The sequence below is a fragment of the Coenobita brevimanus genome, chromosome 57 (assembly GCF_032717465.1).
Source record: "Coenobita brevimanus isolate Jiangsu-jjx chromosome 57, ASM3271746v2, whole genome shotgun sequence".
Lineage (NCBI taxonomy): Eukaryota > Metazoa > Arthropoda > Malacostraca > Decapoda > Coenobitidae > Coenobita > Coenobita brevimanus.
In genome coordinates this window covers 11,616,012-11,637,405 of record NC_137010.1, presented here as the reverse complement: position 1 = coordinate 11,637,405, position 21,394 = coordinate 11,616,012, and the positions used below count along the sequence as shown (strand labels likewise).

Below are 21,394 nucleotides of genomic sequence, written 5' to 3'. Positions count from 1 at the left end.
TCATCCATAGGCAGAAGGAAGAGGAAAGAATGAAGGAAAGAAAGACAGAAGAAGATAGAAGAAAAGGAGGATGGAGGAGAGGAAAGGGCAGATGTTCACATATATAAATGAAGACATGCTGAGAAAGATAACATTATTCAACAGGCCAACCCTGGAGTATGCATCAGTAGTCTGGAAACTACATCTCAAAAAACACATAGATAAGACTGAAAGACTACAAAGGGCAGCCACAAGATGGGTACCAAGCTTAAGGGATCTAATCTAAGCCATGAAGAATGACTAGAAAAACTGAATCTACCAACATTATAAGAGAGAAGGACAAGAGGAGACATGATTATGCTATACAAATGCATCACAGGGAAAGAGAAAATGAATATATAGAGGTGTATGGTATGTAGGAGGACTGCTGGGCCTTGATAGCAGGCTGTGAAGCCTATGCCCAGAGTCGGACATATAAAATATATATATATATATATATATATATATATATATATATATAACCTATAAGGAAGCATCATCAAGAGGACATTGCAAAAAACTGCATAAAAAGTGGGGTGATAAAGATGCAAGGAGATTCAACTTCCCAAACAGGGCAATAGATCTGTGGAATGCAAAACCGAATGAAACAGTCTGTGCTAAAACAATTAATAATTTTAATACACGGGACAGTACAAGCGTGACTCATTCCTTTAAAGATACAATTAGGTAAGAACAATTAGGTAAGAAAATACACACTCACACATGCATGCACCCACACATAAATGAATATATAACCTATGGGGAAGCATGAGCAAGGACACTGCAATAACTATATAAAACGAGGGGTGATAAAGACATAAGGAAATTCAGTTTCCCAAATAGGGCAACTGATCAGTGGGATGCACTACCAAATGAAATAATGTGTGCCAAAACTATTAATAACTTTAAGGATATGTATGATCAAAATGGTTTAATACACAGGACAATATAAGCATGGCTCATTCCTGTAATGATACAATTAGATAAGAACATGAACACACACACACACACACACACATGCAGCTGCTCTCTTTACCTGGCCAGATTGTCTGAAGCTCTGCAGTCGTATCTTCTCCTTGTGCATACGTTCCCTTTGCCTCACTGCCTCCTCCCTCCGCTCCACCTCTGTCTGCAGCTGCTGTGTTGCCTCTCGGAGTCGGATTATTCTCTCTTCCTCTTCCGCTAACCATCCACGCTCGCCTTCAGATTCTTCTTCCTGCTGTTATGAAGTAAAGCCAACACATATAAAGCAGGGACACTATGTTTATGTTTTGTTTATTGATTTGAGTAACTACTAACTCTTTCTGTATGGGTGACGGCTTTATCCTTTCCTTCCAGCTACTGAACAGATTTTATTCAGTCTAGGAAAGACCTCTTGTGGTGAATATGTGAATAAAGGCCATATCAAACCCCTCTAGTTTAGAAAGTGTCTCCTAAATCAAATTATACTGTCTAGTAACAGTAAGAATGAATGAAAAAGATGTCCAGTATTCAAACTGAAGGGGTTAATGGACGGCTTCTAACTCCATCAGAAGACAGATCTCCCCTAAGCTGCAACAAATCATTCAGAGGTACCAAAAATAAAAGACTAAGATGTCACTGCAATGACTGGGTTAACATAAGACAGAATACATGAAATGTGGTGTCAGATATAGTCTGCTGAATGCCAGTGTTCCCTTGTCTTATCAACCTTTCTCTGATCCTCATTGTGCATTGAAATTATAGTTCTTTCAATTCTACCTAGCCCAGACTTTCAATCTTTTGTGCTTTACTTCATGTAGCTGAATTGTGAATATGATAAAACACTTGCTCTACATTATTTCCATAGCAATTCATCACAAGCATCATATGCTAGTGTTAATCTCTTGTTACAACTGATCATTCAAGATGGGAGATGTAAATTTTAGACAAAGTTAAAATGAAATGCGCATCAGAACAGTAAACCACATAAGAAAAACTACAGTATTATCAGAACACTACCCCCTGGGGGTAGGATTTTTTTTTCAAGAATACTCCCCCAGCATCTATGCTTGTCGTAAAAGGCGACTAAAAGGGTTGGCGGAGGGTCAGTGCCCCTCCCCGGAAAACAACTAACTAAAAAGACAAACAATATGACTCGGACAAGCACTGACCAAAAGATGATGACCAAGGACCGGACAAAGGACGTGGTAATTGGAACTTGGAATGTAAGGGGAGCGAATGATGAGGTGAAAGAGAGAGAGATTGTCCAGGTGCTTGAGGGTGCGAAAGTTGATGTATGCGGAATAACTGAAACGAAATGGAGAGGTAAGAGTGTGAGAGAATGGGAGTATGGATGGGGTATATGTGCAGGAGTAGGTGAGAATGAGAGGGCAAAAGAAGGAGTATGTATAGTTGTGAGTAAAAGATGGAAGAAGAGCATAAGAGAGTATGGATCAGTTGGGTCAAGGATTGTGTGGGTAAGACTGAAAGTTGGAATTCAAATGTGGGCGATTGTGTGTGTGTATGCGCCAAAGCAAAATCATGCAAGCAGAGTGAGAGAAGAGTTCTGGACAAATGTGGAAGTGTGTATGGAAAAGTTTCGAAGGAATGAGAGAGTGTTTTTCATTGGTGATATGAATGGTAAAGTAGGGAATATGAAGGTGGATGGAATAGTTGGTGAGTGGGGTGTGCCTGCTGAGACAGATGAGAATGGCAGTGTGTTAGTGGACATTTGTGCTGGGAGGGGGTTGGTGATAGCCAATACCCTCTTCAGGCACAAAATGATCCACAGGTATACATGGAGAGTGATGAGAAGGGTGGGTGGTGAACTGAATGAAAGGAAGGCAATGATTGATTTTGAGTGTGTGGATGAAAGGATGCGGAAATGTGTAATGGATGCAAGAGCTTATAGAGGTTGGGGGAGTGGACTTTCTGACCACTACTTGGTGGTGGCCAGAATCAAGGTCCAATTAGGATGGAGAAATAGAAGAAGGGATGGATGGAAAGAAGGAGTATTTGTAAGGAGAGTGGAAAAGTTACAAGAGGATGAGAAAAAGGCAGAATATATGAGAGAAGTGGAGGAACGATTGGGCAAATATGAATTGGAGCAGATGGGGGACGTGAAGGTGTGTGCAGGATATTTACAGAAGAAATATGTGCAGCATGTGATGTGGTGTGTGAGAGGAAGAGAAGAAAGAGGGGGGTACAAGGAACAGTGTGGTGGAATGAAGAGGTGGGACAGGCTGTGGCACAAAAGAAGAAAGCATACAATGAATGGATGAGAAATAGGGGCGTGAAAGAAGTTGAGAAGTGGAAGAGAGAGTTATATGTAGAAAGAAAGAGAGAGGTGAAAAGATTAGTGAGAAAGAGTAAGAAGAGAGCGGATGAGGAATTTGGAAGGAACTTGAGTGTAAAGTGGAGGGAATGTAAGAAAATGTTCTGGAAAGAGATGAAGAGAGTAAGACAGGGTGGAAGTGAAGTTAGCAGGGGAGTGAAAGATAAAAATGATAGTATACTAGTGGAGAAGGGAGAAGAAGTGAGCAGATGGAGAGAACACTTTAAGGAATTGTTGAACATAGAGGATGGAAGTAATGCGAGTATAAGTGGCTGGGGAATGGCTGGGAGGAGGAGGGAGGTGAGAAGACAGGAAGAAATCAGTAGGATAGAAGTTGTGGAAGCAAATGAAGAAAGTTAAATTGGGGAAAGCCCTAGGAATTGATGGAGTGTGTGGTGAAATCCTGAAGTATGGGGGAGAGATAGTAGTAGAATGGATGTGGAAAATGTACAGATTGGCCTGAGAGGAAGGTAGAGTCCCAGAGGATTGGAAGTCAGGTATAATTATTCCCTTGTACAAAGGAAAAGGGGAAAAAGAAGAGTGTGGTAATCATAGGGGCATTTGTCTTCTTAGTATAATAGGAAAAGTGTATGGTATGATACTTATTGACAGAGTTAGAGAAAGAACAGAGGAATTAGTTGGAGAAGAACAGGGAGGTTTTAGGAAGGGAAGAGGTTGTGTAGATCAGATATTCATTCTTAGATCTTTAGTGGAAAAGTTTCTAGAGAAGGGAGAAGCTATATGCGGCTTTCATGGATTTGGAGAAAGCATAAGACAGGGTGGATAGACATGGATTGTGGAAAGTATTAAGAATATATGGAGTAGATGGGAAGTTGTTGAATGCTGTGAAGAGTATGTATGATGGTGATAAGGCTGCAGCGCATGTGGATGGTGAACTGACTGAATTTTTCTCTTTGAAGGTTGGGTTGAAACAGGGATGTGTCATGTCTCCATAGTTGTTCAATCTGTATATGGATGAGGTAATTAAAGAGGTACAAGGTAGAGTAATGGATGTTGGAGTGGCCCTGGTGAGAGAGGGTAGTGTTTGGAAACTCCCTGTACTGTTGTTTGCAGATGATACTGTGTTGTTGAGTGAAGATGAAGGAGAGCTGCAAGGCTTGGTGGATGAGTTTGGGAGTGTGGAAGAAATGGAATCTAAAGGTGAACGTAGGGAAGAGTAAAGTGATGGTCTTTGAGAGAGGTGAAGTCAGTGAATGTACAGCGAGGTTGGATAGTGAGGAATTGGAAAATGTGAGTACGTTTAAGTAGGTACCTGGGTAGTGTGATGCGTAAGGATGAAAGTTTGGAGGATGAAGTGCTTGAAAGGGTACAGCAGGGAAGAATGGTTGCTGGTTCCTTGAAAGCAGTGATAAAAAACAGGGAAGTGAGCATGGAAGTGAAAAAGTTACTACATGACAGTACTGTGATACCACCTCTAACGTATGGAAGTGAAGCTTGGACGTTGTCGGAAGGACACAAGTCAAGAGTGAGAGCAGTGGAAATGAGTTATTTAAGAGGAGCCTGTGGAGTCATATGGAGAGACAGGCTGACAAATGAGGATATAAAGGGGCATTGTGGTGTGGATGTGATAGGAAGCGTTAGGAGGAATACACTGAGGTGGTTTGGCCATGTGGAGAGGATGGAGGGTGAAAGACTGACGAAGAGAGTGTATGTGAGTGAGGTGGAGGGGGGAAGAGGGAGGAGGAGGCCGAGGATGAGATGGAGGGATGGGGTGGAGAGGTATATGAGAGAGGGGGGTGTGAGTTGGGAACGGGGCAGTGAAATGGCGGGGGACAGGGCGAACTGGAGGCGATTAGCTTGTGGCCGACCCGAACGGGATTGAGGCATCTGGCAATAGATAGATAGATAGACCAATATATCCATTCAAGTGCAGGTAAGGCTTCTTTCACACAAGTGCTTTTTCATGCAGGACATTAGCCACACTGCCTAAAAATACACGCAGCCATGTGTAATCGTTCACATGACATGTGAGTGATAAAACTTGCCGTGGTAGCCTTCCCTGCAAGCCCGTCAGTGAGGCTGCCTCGCGACAGGGATGCTCAGTGGCTACATGGGGCTACGGGTCAATTTACATGAGCATGTTTTGTTGCACAACAACTGTGTTTCACCTCTAGGATGGGAAATAGGTACAGCAAGTCTTCAATTGGTATGTACTGCATTTGAGACGATGATGATGATTGCATTCATGTCTGTATTTATTCATTATTCATGACTGTATGATGAAAATGCAACTATGTGTGTGTGTGTGTGTGTGTGTATCTGTATTTACTTAACTGTGATATACAGGAAATGAGCTATGCTCATGGGGTCCAGTCTCTGTTTCTCAGTAAGTCAAATTTAGCTTTAAACTCGTTTAAGTTTTTTGACTGGATGATCTCTTTGTCCAGGCTATTCCACAGGTCTATGCATCTATAAGGAAAACTATATTTCTTGATATCCTTCAAGCAGCTTGGCTTCTTCAGTTTCATTCTGTGTCCTATTGTTACTCTCTTATCCCACACAAACAGATCTTCTTTGTCAGTTTTATCTACTCCCATCACGGTCCTGAACACTGCAATCATGTCGCCTCTCTTTCTCCTTTCCTCTAAGGAAGGCAAATCCAGCTCTTCCAGCCTCTCTCTGTACGACAGATCTACCAGACTGGGGACCATTTTGGTTGCTGTTCCTTGTATTCTCTCAATCTTGTTTATATCTTTCTGTGTGGGGACCACAGCAGTAGTGTGGTATGAGCTAGAGCAGATGGAAGGGGTGGAAGACGTATGTAAGATATTCACAGAAGAGATAGGAGCAGCGTGTGAGGTGGTTTGTGGAGTGAGGAGAACATGCAGTGATGTGCAAGGGACAGCATGGCGGAATGATGAGGTGAAATGAGCTGTGGAACAAAAGAAGAAGGCATATAGTGAATGGTTAGCGAGTAGAGGTAGGGGAGAAAATGAGAGAGAGAAGAGAGAGGTATATGTGAGTAGGAGAATGGAGGTGAAGAGACTGGTGAAGAAGAGTAAGAAGAAAGTGGATGAAGAGTTTGGGAGGAATCTGAGTGTGAAATGAAGGGAGAGTAAGAAATTGTTTTGGAAGGAGGTAAAGAAAGTAAGGCAGTGTGAAAGGAGAAATAGTAGGGGAGTGAAAGATAGGAATAATAGATTGCTGGTGAAGAGAGAAATTGAGGAGATGGAAGCACTTTGAGGATTTGTTGAATGTAGAGAGTGAGAGGAGTGCGAGTATAAGTGGTTGGGGAATGACTGGGAGAAGAAGAGATGAGAGGAGGGAGGAAGAGATCAGTAGGGCGGAAGTAGTGGAAGCAATGAAGAAGACCAAGTTGGGAAAGGCCCCACGAATTGATGGAGTGTGTGATGAAATGCTGAGGTATAGGGGTGAGATTGTTGTGGAGTGGATATGGAAGTTGTGTAGATTGGCTTGGGAAGTGGGAAGGGTTCCAGAGGACTGGAAATCAGTTATAATTGTTCCTTTATATAAAGGAAAAGGGGAGAGAGAAGTATGTGGTAACCATAGAGGTATTTGCCTTCTTAGTGTGACTGGTAAAATACATGGCAGAATACTCACTGATAGGGTTAGGCATATGACAGAGGAGCTAGTTGGAGAAGAACAAGGGGGATTTAGGAAGGGAAAAGGGTGTGTAGATCAGATATTTGTTCTCAGATGTTTAGTGGAGAAGTATCTAGAGAAGGGAAAGAAAGTGTATGCTGCCTTCATGGACTTGGAGAAAGCTTATGATAGACCAGATAAGCAAGTTATGTGGAAGGTATTAAGAATATATGCAGTGGAGGGGAAACTGTTGAGTGCTGTGAAGAGTATGTACGAAGGAGCTAGGGTTACGGTGCGAGTGGATGGTGAGTTAAGTGAGTTCTTTGATCTCAATGTGGGACTGAAACAGGGTTGTGTGATGTCTCCATGGCTGTTTAATATATACATGGATGGGGTTGTAAAGGAGGTGCAAGGTAGGGCAGTGGATGTGGGGGTGACTCTAATGAATGAGGGTGAGAGTTGGAAGATTCCGGTGTTGTTGTTTGCTGATGATACAGTATTGTTGAGTGAAGATGAATGGGAGTTGCAAAATGCAAGGTTTGGTGAATGAATTTGGGACAGTGTGTAGGAGGAGGAAGCTGAAAGTTAATGTAAACAAAAGTAGTTATGGTGTTTGAGAGGAATGAAGTCATGGAATGTACAGTGAGGTTGGATGGTGAGGATATGGAGAATGTGAGTGCATTCAGGTACTTGGGTAGTGTGATGAGTAAGGATGGAACTTTGGGGGATGAAGTGCGTGAAAGGGTACAGCAGGGAAGGAAGGTTGTTGGTACACTGAAAGCAGTGATGAGAAATAGGGAGGTGAGTATGAAAGTTAAGAAGTCACTGCATGATAGTACTGTGATCCCTACCCTGACGTATGGAAGCGAGGCATGGACCTTGCAAGAGGGGAACAAGTCAAGAATGAGAGCAGTGGAAATGAGTTACTTGAGAGGAGCATGTGGAGTGACATGAAGAGACAGGTCGACGAATGAAGAAGTGAAGGAACGTTGTGGGGTGGATGTGGATGTGGTTGAGAACATTAGGAGAAATACACTGAGGTGGTTTGGACATGTAGAGAGAATGGAGAATGAAAGACTGACTAAGAGGGTGTATGTAGGTGAGGTGGAGGGGGGGAGAGGGAGGGGTAGACCGAGGATGAGGTGGAGGGATGGAGTTGAGAGGTATATGAGGGAGGGGGGGGTGAGTTGGGGAGAGGGGAGTCAAATGGTGGGTGACAGTGACTTGGAGGCGTTTTGTCTGCGGCCACCCTTTGCGGGATTAGGGCGTCGGGCTATAGATAGATAGATAGATAGATAGTAAATGGGTGGTACCTGTTAAGTAAGTAAACTGTGGTGAAATCGACCAGAAGTAGCTTACAGCTACATCATTCCCGAGCGGTGCTCGTACCTCATGAGGTGGGAAGTGCTAAATGTATGCTTTATGGTATCAGTTGTATGAGTTTATGATGGTATTATACTCATATTTAATATTTGACCTCTTCATTATTAGTTTTCTGACAAAAAGAAAAAAAAAACTTAGTGACTCAACTACAGTACTTCAGGGGAGTGTGACGAAATACCGAATCGGCGGTCATTTACCCAATCAACACCGAATTGGCACTTTTTAATTGGTAAGTGTTATAGATTTTATCACCACAGAGGTTCATACTCACCTAATTATTCGAAATCTGGTCAAATTTTTGTATTTTACATTTAAAAAAAATCCGGATTCAGCGTAAACATGCTAAAATTAGCGGAAGTGTTTCTCCTTTAGCTGAACAGCTTGTCTTGGCAGGCTTCTGCTTTGTATAATTATTAATTTAACATACAAATGCACTTATTTGCACTTTAAATCAGTATCTGTGCAAAACAGAAGTCTGTCAAGGCATGTTGGCGATCTAGAAATACTCGCTAACCTTAGCACGTTTTCGCTCTGAATCCTAATATTCTATTAATAATGAAATAAAGCATAGTTTCTTGACCGAATTTCAGATAATTAGGTGTGTATGAACCTATATGGTGAAGAATATAATATTTTCACAACAGTAAAGACTGCATTCCAGCACTGGGAACTTCTGACGAGCAGCGAGCCACCACTGTTTTCGTTTATTGTTATTGGCTGGTATACAGAGGAATAATTTCCCTACTGTGCTTTTGTCAGTGCACTTACACATTGGAACGAAACATTAGCAATTATTCCTCTTGTCACTGGACATTCTTAGAGGTCAAAAATAAGCACATTTTATGCTGGCTAAACGTAAACAAAGCAGACTATGCTGCCTCGGTATGAGTAGTGACGTCACGACCAATCACAGGCCGTTTCAGTGTCACGTGATTTTTCGGCTACTTTATCTATTATTGTTTCATGTTTCTGCATATTTTTATTGGAAATAATGGTTGACATAGTTATTTTCTGAGTATCTTTTACCCATACAAGTATCTAACTTCATAAAAATTTTGACCGACAACTCGTCTATTGTAATTTAATACTGCATGGTAGCTTTTCCTGAATGGGAAGTGATAGATTATACTATCAATTTCATTTTCTTGCCTAATAAATATGAGATCTAAATATGATGTGTGTATGTGTGTGTTTACATAGTTGTGATATACAGGAAAAGAGCTACACTCATGGGGCCTAGTCTATGTTTTCCAGCAAGTCAAATTTTGCTTTGAACTCATGTAGTTTTTAGACTAGACAGTCTCTTTGTCCAGGCTATTCCACAGGTCTGTGCATCTATATGGAAAACTGTTTTTCTTGATATCCTTCAAGCAACTTGGCTTTTTCAGTTTCATTCCATGTCCTCTTGTTACTCTCCCATCCCACACAAACAGATCTTCTGTCAATTTTCTCTACTCCAATCATGACCCTGAACTCTACAATTATGTCACCCCTCTCTCTCCTTTTGTCTACGGAAGGCAGTATTTCCAGCTTTCCCTGTATGACACATCTGCCAGGCCTGGGGCCACCTTAGTTGCTGTTCTATGTATTTTCTTGATCTTGTTTATACCTTTCTTTTTATGTGGGGACCACACTACTGCCATATTCCAACCTGGAGCAGATCATGGCCATTATCAATTTTTTCATCATCTCATCCATGTAATAAATGCTGTGTTTTTCATGTGACAAATTATCCTGGACCAGCACTTCCACGTCCTTCTCTTCTCGCTTTCGTGATTGGTTCATTACCCATCAAATAATTTAGTGATGGTCTCTGTACTAATATTTCCATTTTTTTTTTTTTTTTTTTTTTGGGGGTGGGGGGGGTGGGGGGGGCTTTTCAAGTGCTGGCTTGTATCATCTATCAGTGCTACCAGTGTCCAGCTATACTCAGTTCTGCTAATGTCTTCTGTACTCCCATCCAATGTTGACAATTTAGCCATTTTTCTCCTGTCCTTGACTCCCCTCCTTACCTCCCCTCCATTACCCTCTCCTCCCACCTGACCAGCTGTGCTGCGCTGTGCTACACAAATCCTGGATGGATTTTTCCACTCATTTTATCCATTGAAATGTGCCCTATGCCCCATTCATATACAAAATAATATATAATGAAAGAGGAAAAGGTAATTGATACTGCCATACATCTGGAATGGGCTAATTATCACCTGGCAACACCTCACGTGCACTTGTTCGCTAATTTTCCCTGTTTATTTCCCCTTGAAATATGCCGTATGACCTGTTCTTATAATAAAAATATACAGTATATAAGAGAGGAAGGGAGAACCCTAAGTGATATTTACATTCACCTAGAACTACCTAATCTTTAATGTATTGTCTAGATTTCCTGCCAATCATTTCATAACATATAAATTAGCAGCTGTCACCACGCTGTCACTGTCAACCCTTCACTGCCCCTAGGCCACAGCATTCAGTTTACTGTCGTCTTTCAAGGTGAAACCACTTCGGATTCGCGTCTGTTCAATTCTGCCGCTTTTTAGCCCCACGCAAAGGGCTCTGTGACCTCTACCCCTACTACACCTCGTGTGGGAAGGGGTAAAGGGCTAAGTGACTCTGCTGTGGAACGTGAACTGGATAATTTATCAATGATAATGATGGACAGTGACTACGATCTTTCTGGTGACTCTAAAACAGTGCAAGTGGAAATGTAAATAATGTATAAACAGCAAGTGAAAGCAATGAATGAAAATATAACTGAACAGTGGAAAATAGTTTTAAAAGTTACTGCAAGTGACAGTGCATAATATAGTGTAAATATAGTAGAAATGTAAATAATGTAAATAAAATAGAGAATGTAAATAGAAATGTAAATAAGTAGTAATATAAGAATACGAGTATAAATACTAGGAGTAATGAAAGTGAAGGTGAAAGTTTCACTCTAGCATGTATAAATACTGGGAGTAATGAAAGTGAAAGTGACAGCTTCACTCTCTACGCTAGTTTATAGAACGAGAAAGTGAATGCCTGGAGTGAAAATAAACTACTAGTACTGAAAGAAATTTATAGATAAATATTGTATATATAAATAAGTGTAATAAAGTACTAGGAATATAAAATGTGAATGAATTTATAATAAATGACAGCTCCGCCTCAGAATACCATCGGGGTATGAGCACAGGAGGAAAGCTCGTATGTGCTCGTAATGTACATTGCTTTCACAGGTTTTTTTTTTTTTTTTTTTTTTTTTTTTTTTTTTTTTTGGGCATATGGATTCCAAACTACTTGAAATTCATAGAATAGTGTTTGTAGTTATAATATCAGGCAGTGGTGACCATATTACGGGGTATCGGGAAGTGTAAAGCGGCGACTTCGTTACCCAACTTTAGAAGTCTCCACAAGTCCTACGGTAGAAGACGAAGGCTCAACAAACATCCCAGGAGAAAGCTGAAGGTATGTACCATATGCTTATACAATTATAATATTCTAGGACTAATAACTGATTTTTTGCAAATATTTTTAAAAAGTCAATCGGAGCGCAAATATCCCCACAGGACAAGCACGGCACACTCCAAATATCCCCGCGGTTAAGGGGTTAAAAAGGTCGAAAATGTTTTAAATAGCCCTATCTGATGGTAGATATCTTCCTCACGTCTTTCATCATGAAGAGACGGCAAAATACACTCGTGGGAAGAGGTGGCAAAAAAAAAATGCACATCTGAACGTGTGACAAATGCCACGCATTAAAAACTGTTCATTTGAATGGGGCCTAAGTCTCATCTTAAATAAGCTGTCTGACTCCACTACAAAAGCTGATCCCTAAACTGAACAAAAACTTTCTGACAGTAGGAAGTATATATGAACAATGATGTTCTCATATTAAATGGATTCTTCATAAATGGTAATGGCAACAATAATACCCAATTCCATATTACCCCATCTGAGGTACAGTAGTTGGTAGGGCAAAGAGGCTAGGATAGGCTACTGTAGTCCAGAATACTCTGGCCAAATGACTGGCCTGTTCTTCTAGTCGCATTATAAAAAATCTTTCTTGACACATAGGGGTTCAAACCCAAGCACATGGCAGACGCATCACTGAATTGTGGTGTTTTAAGTACTGTACTAGACCATCAGGTTCCCAGCTACCCCCTTCAGTCAGAAGACATCTTATTCACATTTACTCCAGACAATTTTATTCAGCTCAGGATAGATCTCAGAAACAGAACGGCTAGACTTTGCCTTCATTAACATCTTCGCTACTTATGGACTCTCCAGTCCTGAATAAAAGTGGTTAATGTTAGCAATAGTTAATCAGAAAATATGTCACTGGAAAAAAAATAGAATAAAATTTTTACCCAACACTTAATCAAGAAAAAATTTAGTCTCTCAGAAAATAACTTTTTCACATTAACTCCAGACAATTTTATTCAGTTCCGGATGGACTTCTCAAACAAAGCAGACAGATTTGGTCTTCATTAAAACCTTCAGTACTTGGAGGTCCTCCAGTCCAGAATAAAACTGGTTAGTGTTAGCCAGAATTAATCAGAAAATATGCCACTGGAGAAAAGGGGATTAACTATTTACACACCACCTGAATAAAAATTGACCCAGGTACCTTCAGTCGTATTTCCAGCTCTCTGATTCTCTTCTGGTCGGCGGCAATACGTTGCTCAAGTTCCTCCTTCCTCTGTGCCTCCTCCTTCAGACGGGCCTGTAACGCCTCCTGCTGCCGGCGCAAAGACCGCACACTGCACTCAAGCTCACTCACTCTGATTAGGAGAAGTCAGTCAGTCAGTTTAATGACTGCATGCTGCACTAAAGCTCACTCACTCTGACTGGGGGAAGAAAGACTGGTTTAGTAGGTTTAGTAGTGTGTGTGTGTGTTCTTACCTAATCTCAACTAATTGAATCTATACAGAAATGTGTCAAGCTTGTACTGTCCAGTGTTTTGAACCTTTTTTATCATACATGTCTTTAAATTTATTGTTTTGGCGCACTATTTCATTCAGTAGTGCAATCCACTGATCAACTGCTCTGTTTGTGAAACAGGATTTCCTCATGTCTTTCTCACCTCTCTTTTTGTACGGTTTTCTGCAGTGTCCTCTTAATGTTGCTTCCCCATAGATTATATACTCATTTTATGTCTATTGTCACTTTTCCTGCGATGCATTTATATAACATAATCATATTTCCTCTTTTCATTCTCTCCTGTGATGTTGGTGGGTTTAATTTTTCAAGTCTTTCTTCACAGCTTAGGTTCCATAAACTTGATGCTCATCTTGTAGCAGCCCTTTGCATCTTTTCAATCTTATCTACGTGTTTTTTGAGATGCGGATTCCAGTCTACTGATGCATACTCCAGAGTTGGTCTGACGAATGATGTTATTATCTTTCTCAGCATGTCATCATTTATATATGTGAATGCTACCCTCATATTAGCAAGCAGTGTGTACATGCTCCTTACTTTTTCATTCATGTGGTCAGCCAGTGATAGTCTGTTATTGATAATCACTCCTAAATCCTTTTCCCTTTCTGATGTGTGAAGGGTTGAACTTCCTAAGTTATAGTTCCAGTCTGGGCTTTTTTCACTTTTAACAAATTTTATTGCATGACATTTGTAAACACTGAATTCCATTTGCCATCTACTGCTTCATTCATGAAGCTTATTTAATTCCTCTTGTAGCTCTATGCAGGAGTCTGTGTTTGTAACTTCCCTTTGTATTTTACATCATCAGCAAACATTTTTAAGTAACTTCCATTTCCAATGTTACTGTCTATGTCAGCTACGAGTATATATACTAAAAACATAATTTGTGCCAGCACCAAGCCCTGTGGAAGTCCACTTGTCACTTCTCCCCATGATGAGTAATTTCCCCTTGGCACTGTTTTCATTTCCCTTTTACTGAGAAAATCCTGCACCCAATCGTACAGATTACTTCGAATTCCTGCCTGATGGTACAGTTTCCAAAAAAGTCTTTTATGTGGTGCTCTGTGAAATGCCTTCTTGAAATCTCAATATTATGCTGTCTACCCAGCCAGCTCTTTTCTGTATTATTTCTGTATCTCTATCATAGTAACTTAACCCCTTCACGCACCATGACTCAGAATGAGTCAAAACGGTGTTAGTCTGAAGAGGAACCGATGACACATTATGACGCACTTGCAGTGGCGATCTGAAGAGATGCCAATTAGGCAATTCTGGACAAAAATATTCACCAAAAATTATGTTTTAGCATGAAATGCATCACTATTTGGTGCCTCATAGGGGAGGGTGTCTATTTCCAAGCCAACACTCTCAAATACTCGGCATTCTCTTGGTTTTTAGTACAGCTCATGAAATTCTGCAGCTAGACATAAGCTTAGTTCTTGCATCATGTGGGCAAAATTTTGTGCTACAGTGTAGAGCAGTTCTTTTCACTGTTGAACAACAGTATTCTCACCTCATTTGGGTACTTTCACAGTACTTTTACTTATCAATTTTGTGTTTTTATTAGCTTATAGTATAGTATAAACATCAGGGAAGATGATGCTATACAATTTACTGTATACCATTATAGCCAATTTCTGGGGCAAATAAAATACATCGGAATGTTTTCCTTTGTGCGCAAGTCCAGCCTGCTCTCGTGGCAGTTTCTCTGATCTTGTCACACACACTTACAGAAAACTTACGGTGCACAAGGGGGTTAATAGGATAGTAACGCATGATTTTTCCTTTCCAAAACCAAATTGTCTTTCTGTTTTCATACTGTGTTTTTCCAGGCAATTTACCCAAATATTTCATATCAGTATTTCTAACATCTTGTTTACGATGTTGGCCAGTGATACTGGTCGGTAGTTAAGTGGATTTTGTCTATTTCCTATCCTGAAAAGGAGCACAATGTTTGCTTTCTTCCAAATAGCAGATAGTTTTCCTTACGGCAAGTCAGAATGAAGAGTCATTCTGACTTGCCGTAAGTGCTTGGGATAGATTAAAAGAATCTACTTGCCCGAGTGCCAGGGGGTTAACTTACCCTCTTCAGGCCCACAGTGGGGGGCGGAGGGACGTTAGTTACAAGATTGTGACAACGTGAGTTAACTTTTACCTGGTCATGGTGTAGTGGTATGCTGCCTGGCTCTCACCTGAGAGTCCCGGGTTCGATTCCCGGCATATTGGTAATTTCTCTGATGATTTTTCCTGTGTAAAAATACAGGTTCTCTCTTCATTCTGACTTGCCGTAAGTGCTTGGGATAGATTAAAAGCATCTACTTGCCCGAGTGCCAGGGGGTTAACTCACCTTCTTCAAGCCCACAGTGGGAGGCGGAGGGACGTTGGTTACAAGATTGTGACAACTTGAGTTAACTTTTACCTGGTCGTGGTGTAGTGGTATGCTGCCTGGCTCTCACCTGAGAGTCCCGGGTTCAATTCCCGGCATATTGGTAATTTCTCTGATACATGACACTTGTTCAGATTGAATACTATTTGCCATGTATTACTCCATTCAAGAAGTTCATTTAATTCTTCTTGTAGCTCTTTACAAGACTCTGTCTTAGTAATTCTCCTTTGTATTTTTGCATTATCAGGAAACATATTTGGACAGCTTTCATTTCCAATGTTACTATCTATATCATTTATATACACTGAAAACATAATTCATGCCAGCACTGAGCCCTGTGGAACTCTGCTAGTTACTTCCTTTCATGGTGAGCAATTTCCTCTTAGTACTGTTCTCATTTCCCATTTTCTGAGAAAATCTTGCATCCAATAGTACAGATTGCCTTGGATTCCTCCTTAATGGTACAGTGTCCATAAAAGTCTTTGGTGCGGCACTCTGTCAAATGCTTTCTTGAAATCTAGATAGATACTGTCCACCCACCCTTCTCTTTTCTGTAATGTTTCTGCAACTCTGTAATAGTAGCTTAATAGAGTACTAACACATGATCTTCCTTTTCTAAAGCCAAACTGCCTTTCTGTTATCATATTGTGTTCTTCTATATGGTTTACCCAAACTTTTCTTATCAGCTTTTCCAGTATCTTACTTATAACACTGATTAGTGATACTGGTTGGTAGATGAGTAGATTTTGTCTATTTCCCTTTTTGAATAAGGGAACAATGTTTGCTTTCTTCCAAATACCAGGTAGTTTACCTTGACCCAAAGATTCCTTGAATATACAGTATAATCTCTTCTTGCTGGCAATTCTTACCTCTTTTATCATAAAAGACTAGCATTTGTTCTTGAATACTCTGTTTAAGAGTATGCATACAGTAAATTATCTACCCACAATGTACACCTACGTCCGCATGTTGCACTACATTCACCCACGGTGTACACCTAGGTCCACATGTTGCCTGCATTTACTTCTCACCTCTGTTTTAGTCTCGTTGTAAATTAACCATCTCCGGAGAAGTGACAATGTCTTCTAACATGATAAAATTAAACGCTTATTTTTTTTTACATGACATTTTTATAATTAAATTAAAATTCTCATCACACACATCATATGGTCTTACAAATTCTCGTTTTCTTTGCATAAGGCCACTATATCGTGATGAAGGGGCATGTGAAGGGGTGCTATGAGACTCGCTGTGGATTCCAATACTGTGCTACAGCAATCCCCTCCCATTCGCAGGCAAACGCTCTCCCTTTAGTGCATTAAGATTACCAAAAGATAAGGACAGGGCAAGGTGAATGCCTGCCCACAGTTTAAGACTACGGCCCTTAGATTCTCAACATTACCCAACCACTCCTGAACTGCAAGGTAGGCTTGATATGAGTAGTACTTTGCAGCAGGGAATGTGGAAGGTAGGCTTTGAAGTTGGAAGCTGCTGGATGCTTTGCTCATCCTCTGCATGTACCGCACAAATCTCAGCTTATCAAGTGTTGTACATGTCAGATTGGCATTATATAACTTCAGTTAAAAATATTTCCCCTACTCTGGCTATGGTACTTCTTCATGGCTCTTTCTAAACACATCCAACGTCCCCCAATCCTTGTTTTCCAAGACTGTCATGGCTTTCTTTTTGCCAATGCCATATAAGGCAGAGACTGTATCACATCCGGTGATAGTGTGTGCCATCAATATGTGCTGTCAGGTGTGTGGATGCACTGCCTGCTGGATGCTGTGTATGCTATGAACAAAGGCTATTGCATACTGCATATAGATACTGTCTACTGTGGCCCTATTAACAAACATAACAAGCAGATCTGTATCTTCTACCACAAGTACAACAGGTCTTGCGATATGTCAATGCTGAGCTACTTATTAAGTAGTCTGAATCAGCCTGACTTTGACAGCAAGCAATTCCTTTAGATGTAAGCTAGTCCTTCAGCCTACTGATTAACTGTGACTTGTTGCTAAAAAGAAGCACTGGTTGCCTGTGACTGATGTGCTGAAATCAAACGCTATGTCTGAAGAGGCATTTGGACCAGTGCGACAGTTCTTTTCAGCTAAGTTGGTTGACAGGGTAAGATTTGTGCAGCTATCAAAGCAGAGAGTGCATTCTTTGCCAATGTTATTGATAATGCGATTCACATAGCTGTCACACACATCACCATACGTGCTGTCCACTGGCCATATCACATTTTGTAGCAAATGTCCTCCATCTGCCACATACTATGGGTTCTTAAGAGCTTCAGTGGATATTGGGACAAATGGAGCTTTCAGCACTCTGGCAAGACCACTTTTGTTGTTTTTGAGCATTTTACCCTTAATGAATAGTGCTGGTGGCTGTTTGCTAAACTCATGTTTAAGGTGATTCTCCATAGCTGATTGGTTCTTTATCACTCATGTGACCCGCATAAAGAGTAGTGTGGGGTCAACCTCAACATCTTTGCCACGGACAGTGGCAGTACAGGTTGCAGCACCAACAGATATAACCTTGTCACTTCTTCTGAGCTTAACATCAATGTTGTTCAGGCCAGTGATATGTGCTGCTGCCTTCTCACCTGATTCGACTGCACAATCAGCATTAGCACGAATAAATGACACGACTTCAGTACCGGTATCAACGCAGACCAGTCTCTCATGGTATTCACCTGTATAAGCAAATGGTGAATGGTGTCATAGGTAATTCCAAAGGTGAGAAAGTGTCTGTTATTACACACAATCGTGGATTCCTGGAGGTCTGTGTGTTTTCTGGTGTCAACTGACCCTGGAGGCATCCTCCTTGGTTTCCTCTGAAGCAATCGCCCATCATGAAAACAGATTTGACAATCATAGTGGAACTTGGACTCAGCTGCCACAGGATCATCAACATTTTGAATGTGTGTATATACAGAATTTCCCCAGCTATCAGCTCGCTCCATCGCCTTGGCTGCAACAGATGATAATAGTTCAATTGTTGCTGCTTCACGAGACGCCTCAATTTGGTCTTTTGGTTGTTTGGCGATCTTACTGTAGTCCACATATTTCCTACAGTACAGACAGTCTCCTTTGATTTTAAAGATAGGTGATTTTTCTTATGCACTTGTCTCTCCGATTCTTCTGACTCCATTTTTCACTTTTTTATGAATGATGGCATGATGTAATGTTCTTTGCACTATTTATGAGCCTGAACTGGCAACATTTTAGATAATAGATTTTCAACAAGTCCATCATAGGGGCATTTGTCTACTTAGTGTAATAGGAAAAGTGTATGGTAGGATACTTATTGACAGAGTTAGGAAAATAACAGAGGAATTAGTTGGAGAAGAACAGGGAGGCTTTAGGAAGGGAAGAGGTTGTGTAGATCAGATATTCATTCTTAGATCTTTAGTGGAAAAGTGTCTAGAGAAGGGAAAGAAGTTGTATGCAGCTATCATGGATTAGGAGAAAGCATATGATAGAGTGGATAAACAAGGATTGTGGAAAGTATTAAGAATATATAGAGTAGATGGGAAGTTGATGAATGCTGTGAAGAGTATGTAAGATGGTGCTAAGGCTGCAGTGCGTGTGGATGGTGAACTGAGTGAATTTTTCTCTTTGAAGAATGGATTGAAACAGGGATGTGTCATGTCTCCATGGTTGTTCAATCTGTACATGGATGAGGTAATAAAAGAGATACAAGGTAGGGAAGTGGATGTTGGAGTGGCCCAAGTGAGAGAGGGCAGTGTTTGGAAACTCCCTGTACTGTTGTTTGCAGATGATACTGTGTTGTTAAGTGAAGATGAAGGGAAGCTGCAAGGCTTGGTGGATGAGTTTGGGAGAGTGTGTAAGAAACTGAATCTAAAGGTGAATGTAGGGAAGAGTAAAGTGATGGTCTTTGAGAGAGGTGAAGTCAGTGATGTACAGTGAGGTTGGATGGTGAGGAAATGGAAAATGTGAGTACAGTAGGTTTAAGTACTTGGGGAGTGTGATGAGTAAGGATGGAAGTTTGGAGGGTGAAGTGCTTGAAAGGGTAAAACAAGGAAGAAAGGTTGCTGGTTCCTTGAAAGCAGTGATAATAAACGGGGAAGTGAGCATGGAAGTGAAAAAGTTACTACATGACAGCATTGTGATACCAACTCTAATGTATGGGAGTGAAGCTTGGACGTTGTTGGAAGGACACAAGTCAAGAGTGAGGGCAGTGGAAATGAGTTATTTAAGAGGAGCATGTGGATATAAGGATATAAAGGAGCATTGTGGTGTGGATGTGATAGGAAGCATTAGGAAGAACACATTGAGGTGGTTTGGCCATGTGGAGAGGATCGAGGGTGAGAGACTGATGAGGAGAGTGTATGTGAGTGAGGTGGAGGGGGGGAGAGAGAGGGGGAGGCCAAGGATGAAATGGAGGGATGGAGTGGAGAGGTATATGAGAGAGGGGGGTGTGAGTTGGGAGCAGGGAAGTGAAATGGTGTGGAACAGAGCGACGTGGAGGCGATCTGTTTGTGGCCACCCCTTACGGGATGAAGGCGTCTGGCAATAGATAGATAGATAGATAGATAGATAGATCGATCAAGTCCATCCCTCAGATCAGCACTAACATTCAATATGCTACGTAAGCATCTTTCTGTGATGGTACTTCGATCAGAGGTGATTGGTTTATCAAAAAAATCAAATATCACACTGTTCTTGTGCTGCCATCTCATTCCATTCACACTGTCTTCCATCCATCTCTGTACTTCTGTCTCTAGCCTACACTTCAATCTATATCCAGCCTGAAATATAAAAACATCTGATGAAGTATACTCTAGTTTATAAATTCATAGCAAAATTATCAATACAAATTTCCATTTTTTTGCATTTGGTGCACGTTCTCTATGTACGTCAGTGACAAAGAATTCTTAGAATAATGGCAGAAGTGGATTTATCACTCCTTAAAACCCATAACAGATGGTATTACATGACCAAATATGAATTTTAGTCACTGAGCTATATATGCATCTGATGCCAATGGTGGCCATCTTGAATTTTTCATCCCACATGGTTAGCTTATGTGGAATGTTTAGAACGTTTGTAGATTTTTACTTAGGAGGCTTTTATGTAGCTTTCCTGAAAAAATAAGTTTTCTCAATTTTTTTTTCCAGCTGTATCCTTAACCCCTACATGCCAGGGGTTTCCCAATGTTCCACACTCCTCCCTACAGGGGACATCCGTGAAGGTAAAAAATACCCTTTCTTCTAACCCCAATATCTGCCAAACTATAACATCTATCTATCTATTGCCAGACGCCTCAATCCTGTTTGGGGTGGCCACAAACAAATCGCCTCCATGTCGCCCTGTTCCCCGCCATTTCACTGCCCTGCTCCCAACTCACACCCCCCTCTCTCATATACCTCTCCACCCCATCCCTCCATCTCATCCTCGGCCTCCCCCTCCCTCTTCCCCCCTCCACCTCACTCACATACACTCTCTTCGTCAGTCTTTCACCCTCCATCCTCTCCACATGGCCAAACCACCTCAGTATGTTCCTCATAACGCTTCCTATCACATCCACATCCACACCACAACGCTCCTTTATATCCTCATTCGTCAGCCTGTCTCTCCATGTGACTCCACAGGCTCTTCTTAAATAACTCATTTCCACTGCTCTCACTCTTGACTTGTGTCCTTCCAACAACGTCCAAGCTTCACTTCCATACGTTAGAGTTGGTATCACAATACTGTCATGTAGTAACTTTTTCACTTCCATGCTCACTTCCCTGTTTCTTATCACTGCTTTCAAAGAACCAGCAACCTTTCTTCCCTGCTGTACCCTTTCAAGCA

The 21,394-nt window shown here is 41.1% G+C and overlaps 1 protein-coding gene across 1 annotated transcript in view; it reads right to left on the bottom strand.

Annotated features, from left to right (window-relative positions):
• Positions 1 to 21,394, bottom strand: part of LOC145401885 (kinesin-like protein KIF7) — a 291,971-nt gene that overhangs the window by 60,008 nt on the left and 210,569 nt on the right. Inside the window, exons 20-21 of the mRNA XM_080273993.1 lie at positions 12,870 to 13,023; positions 1,055 to 1,237 (exon numbers count right to left, since the gene is read on the bottom strand). Coding sequence (XP_080130119.1) covers positions 1,055 to 1,237; positions 12,870 to 13,023 — 337 coding nt within the window. The remainder of the gene's footprint in view (positions 1 to 1,054; positions 1,238 to 12,869; positions 13,024 to 21,394) is intronic.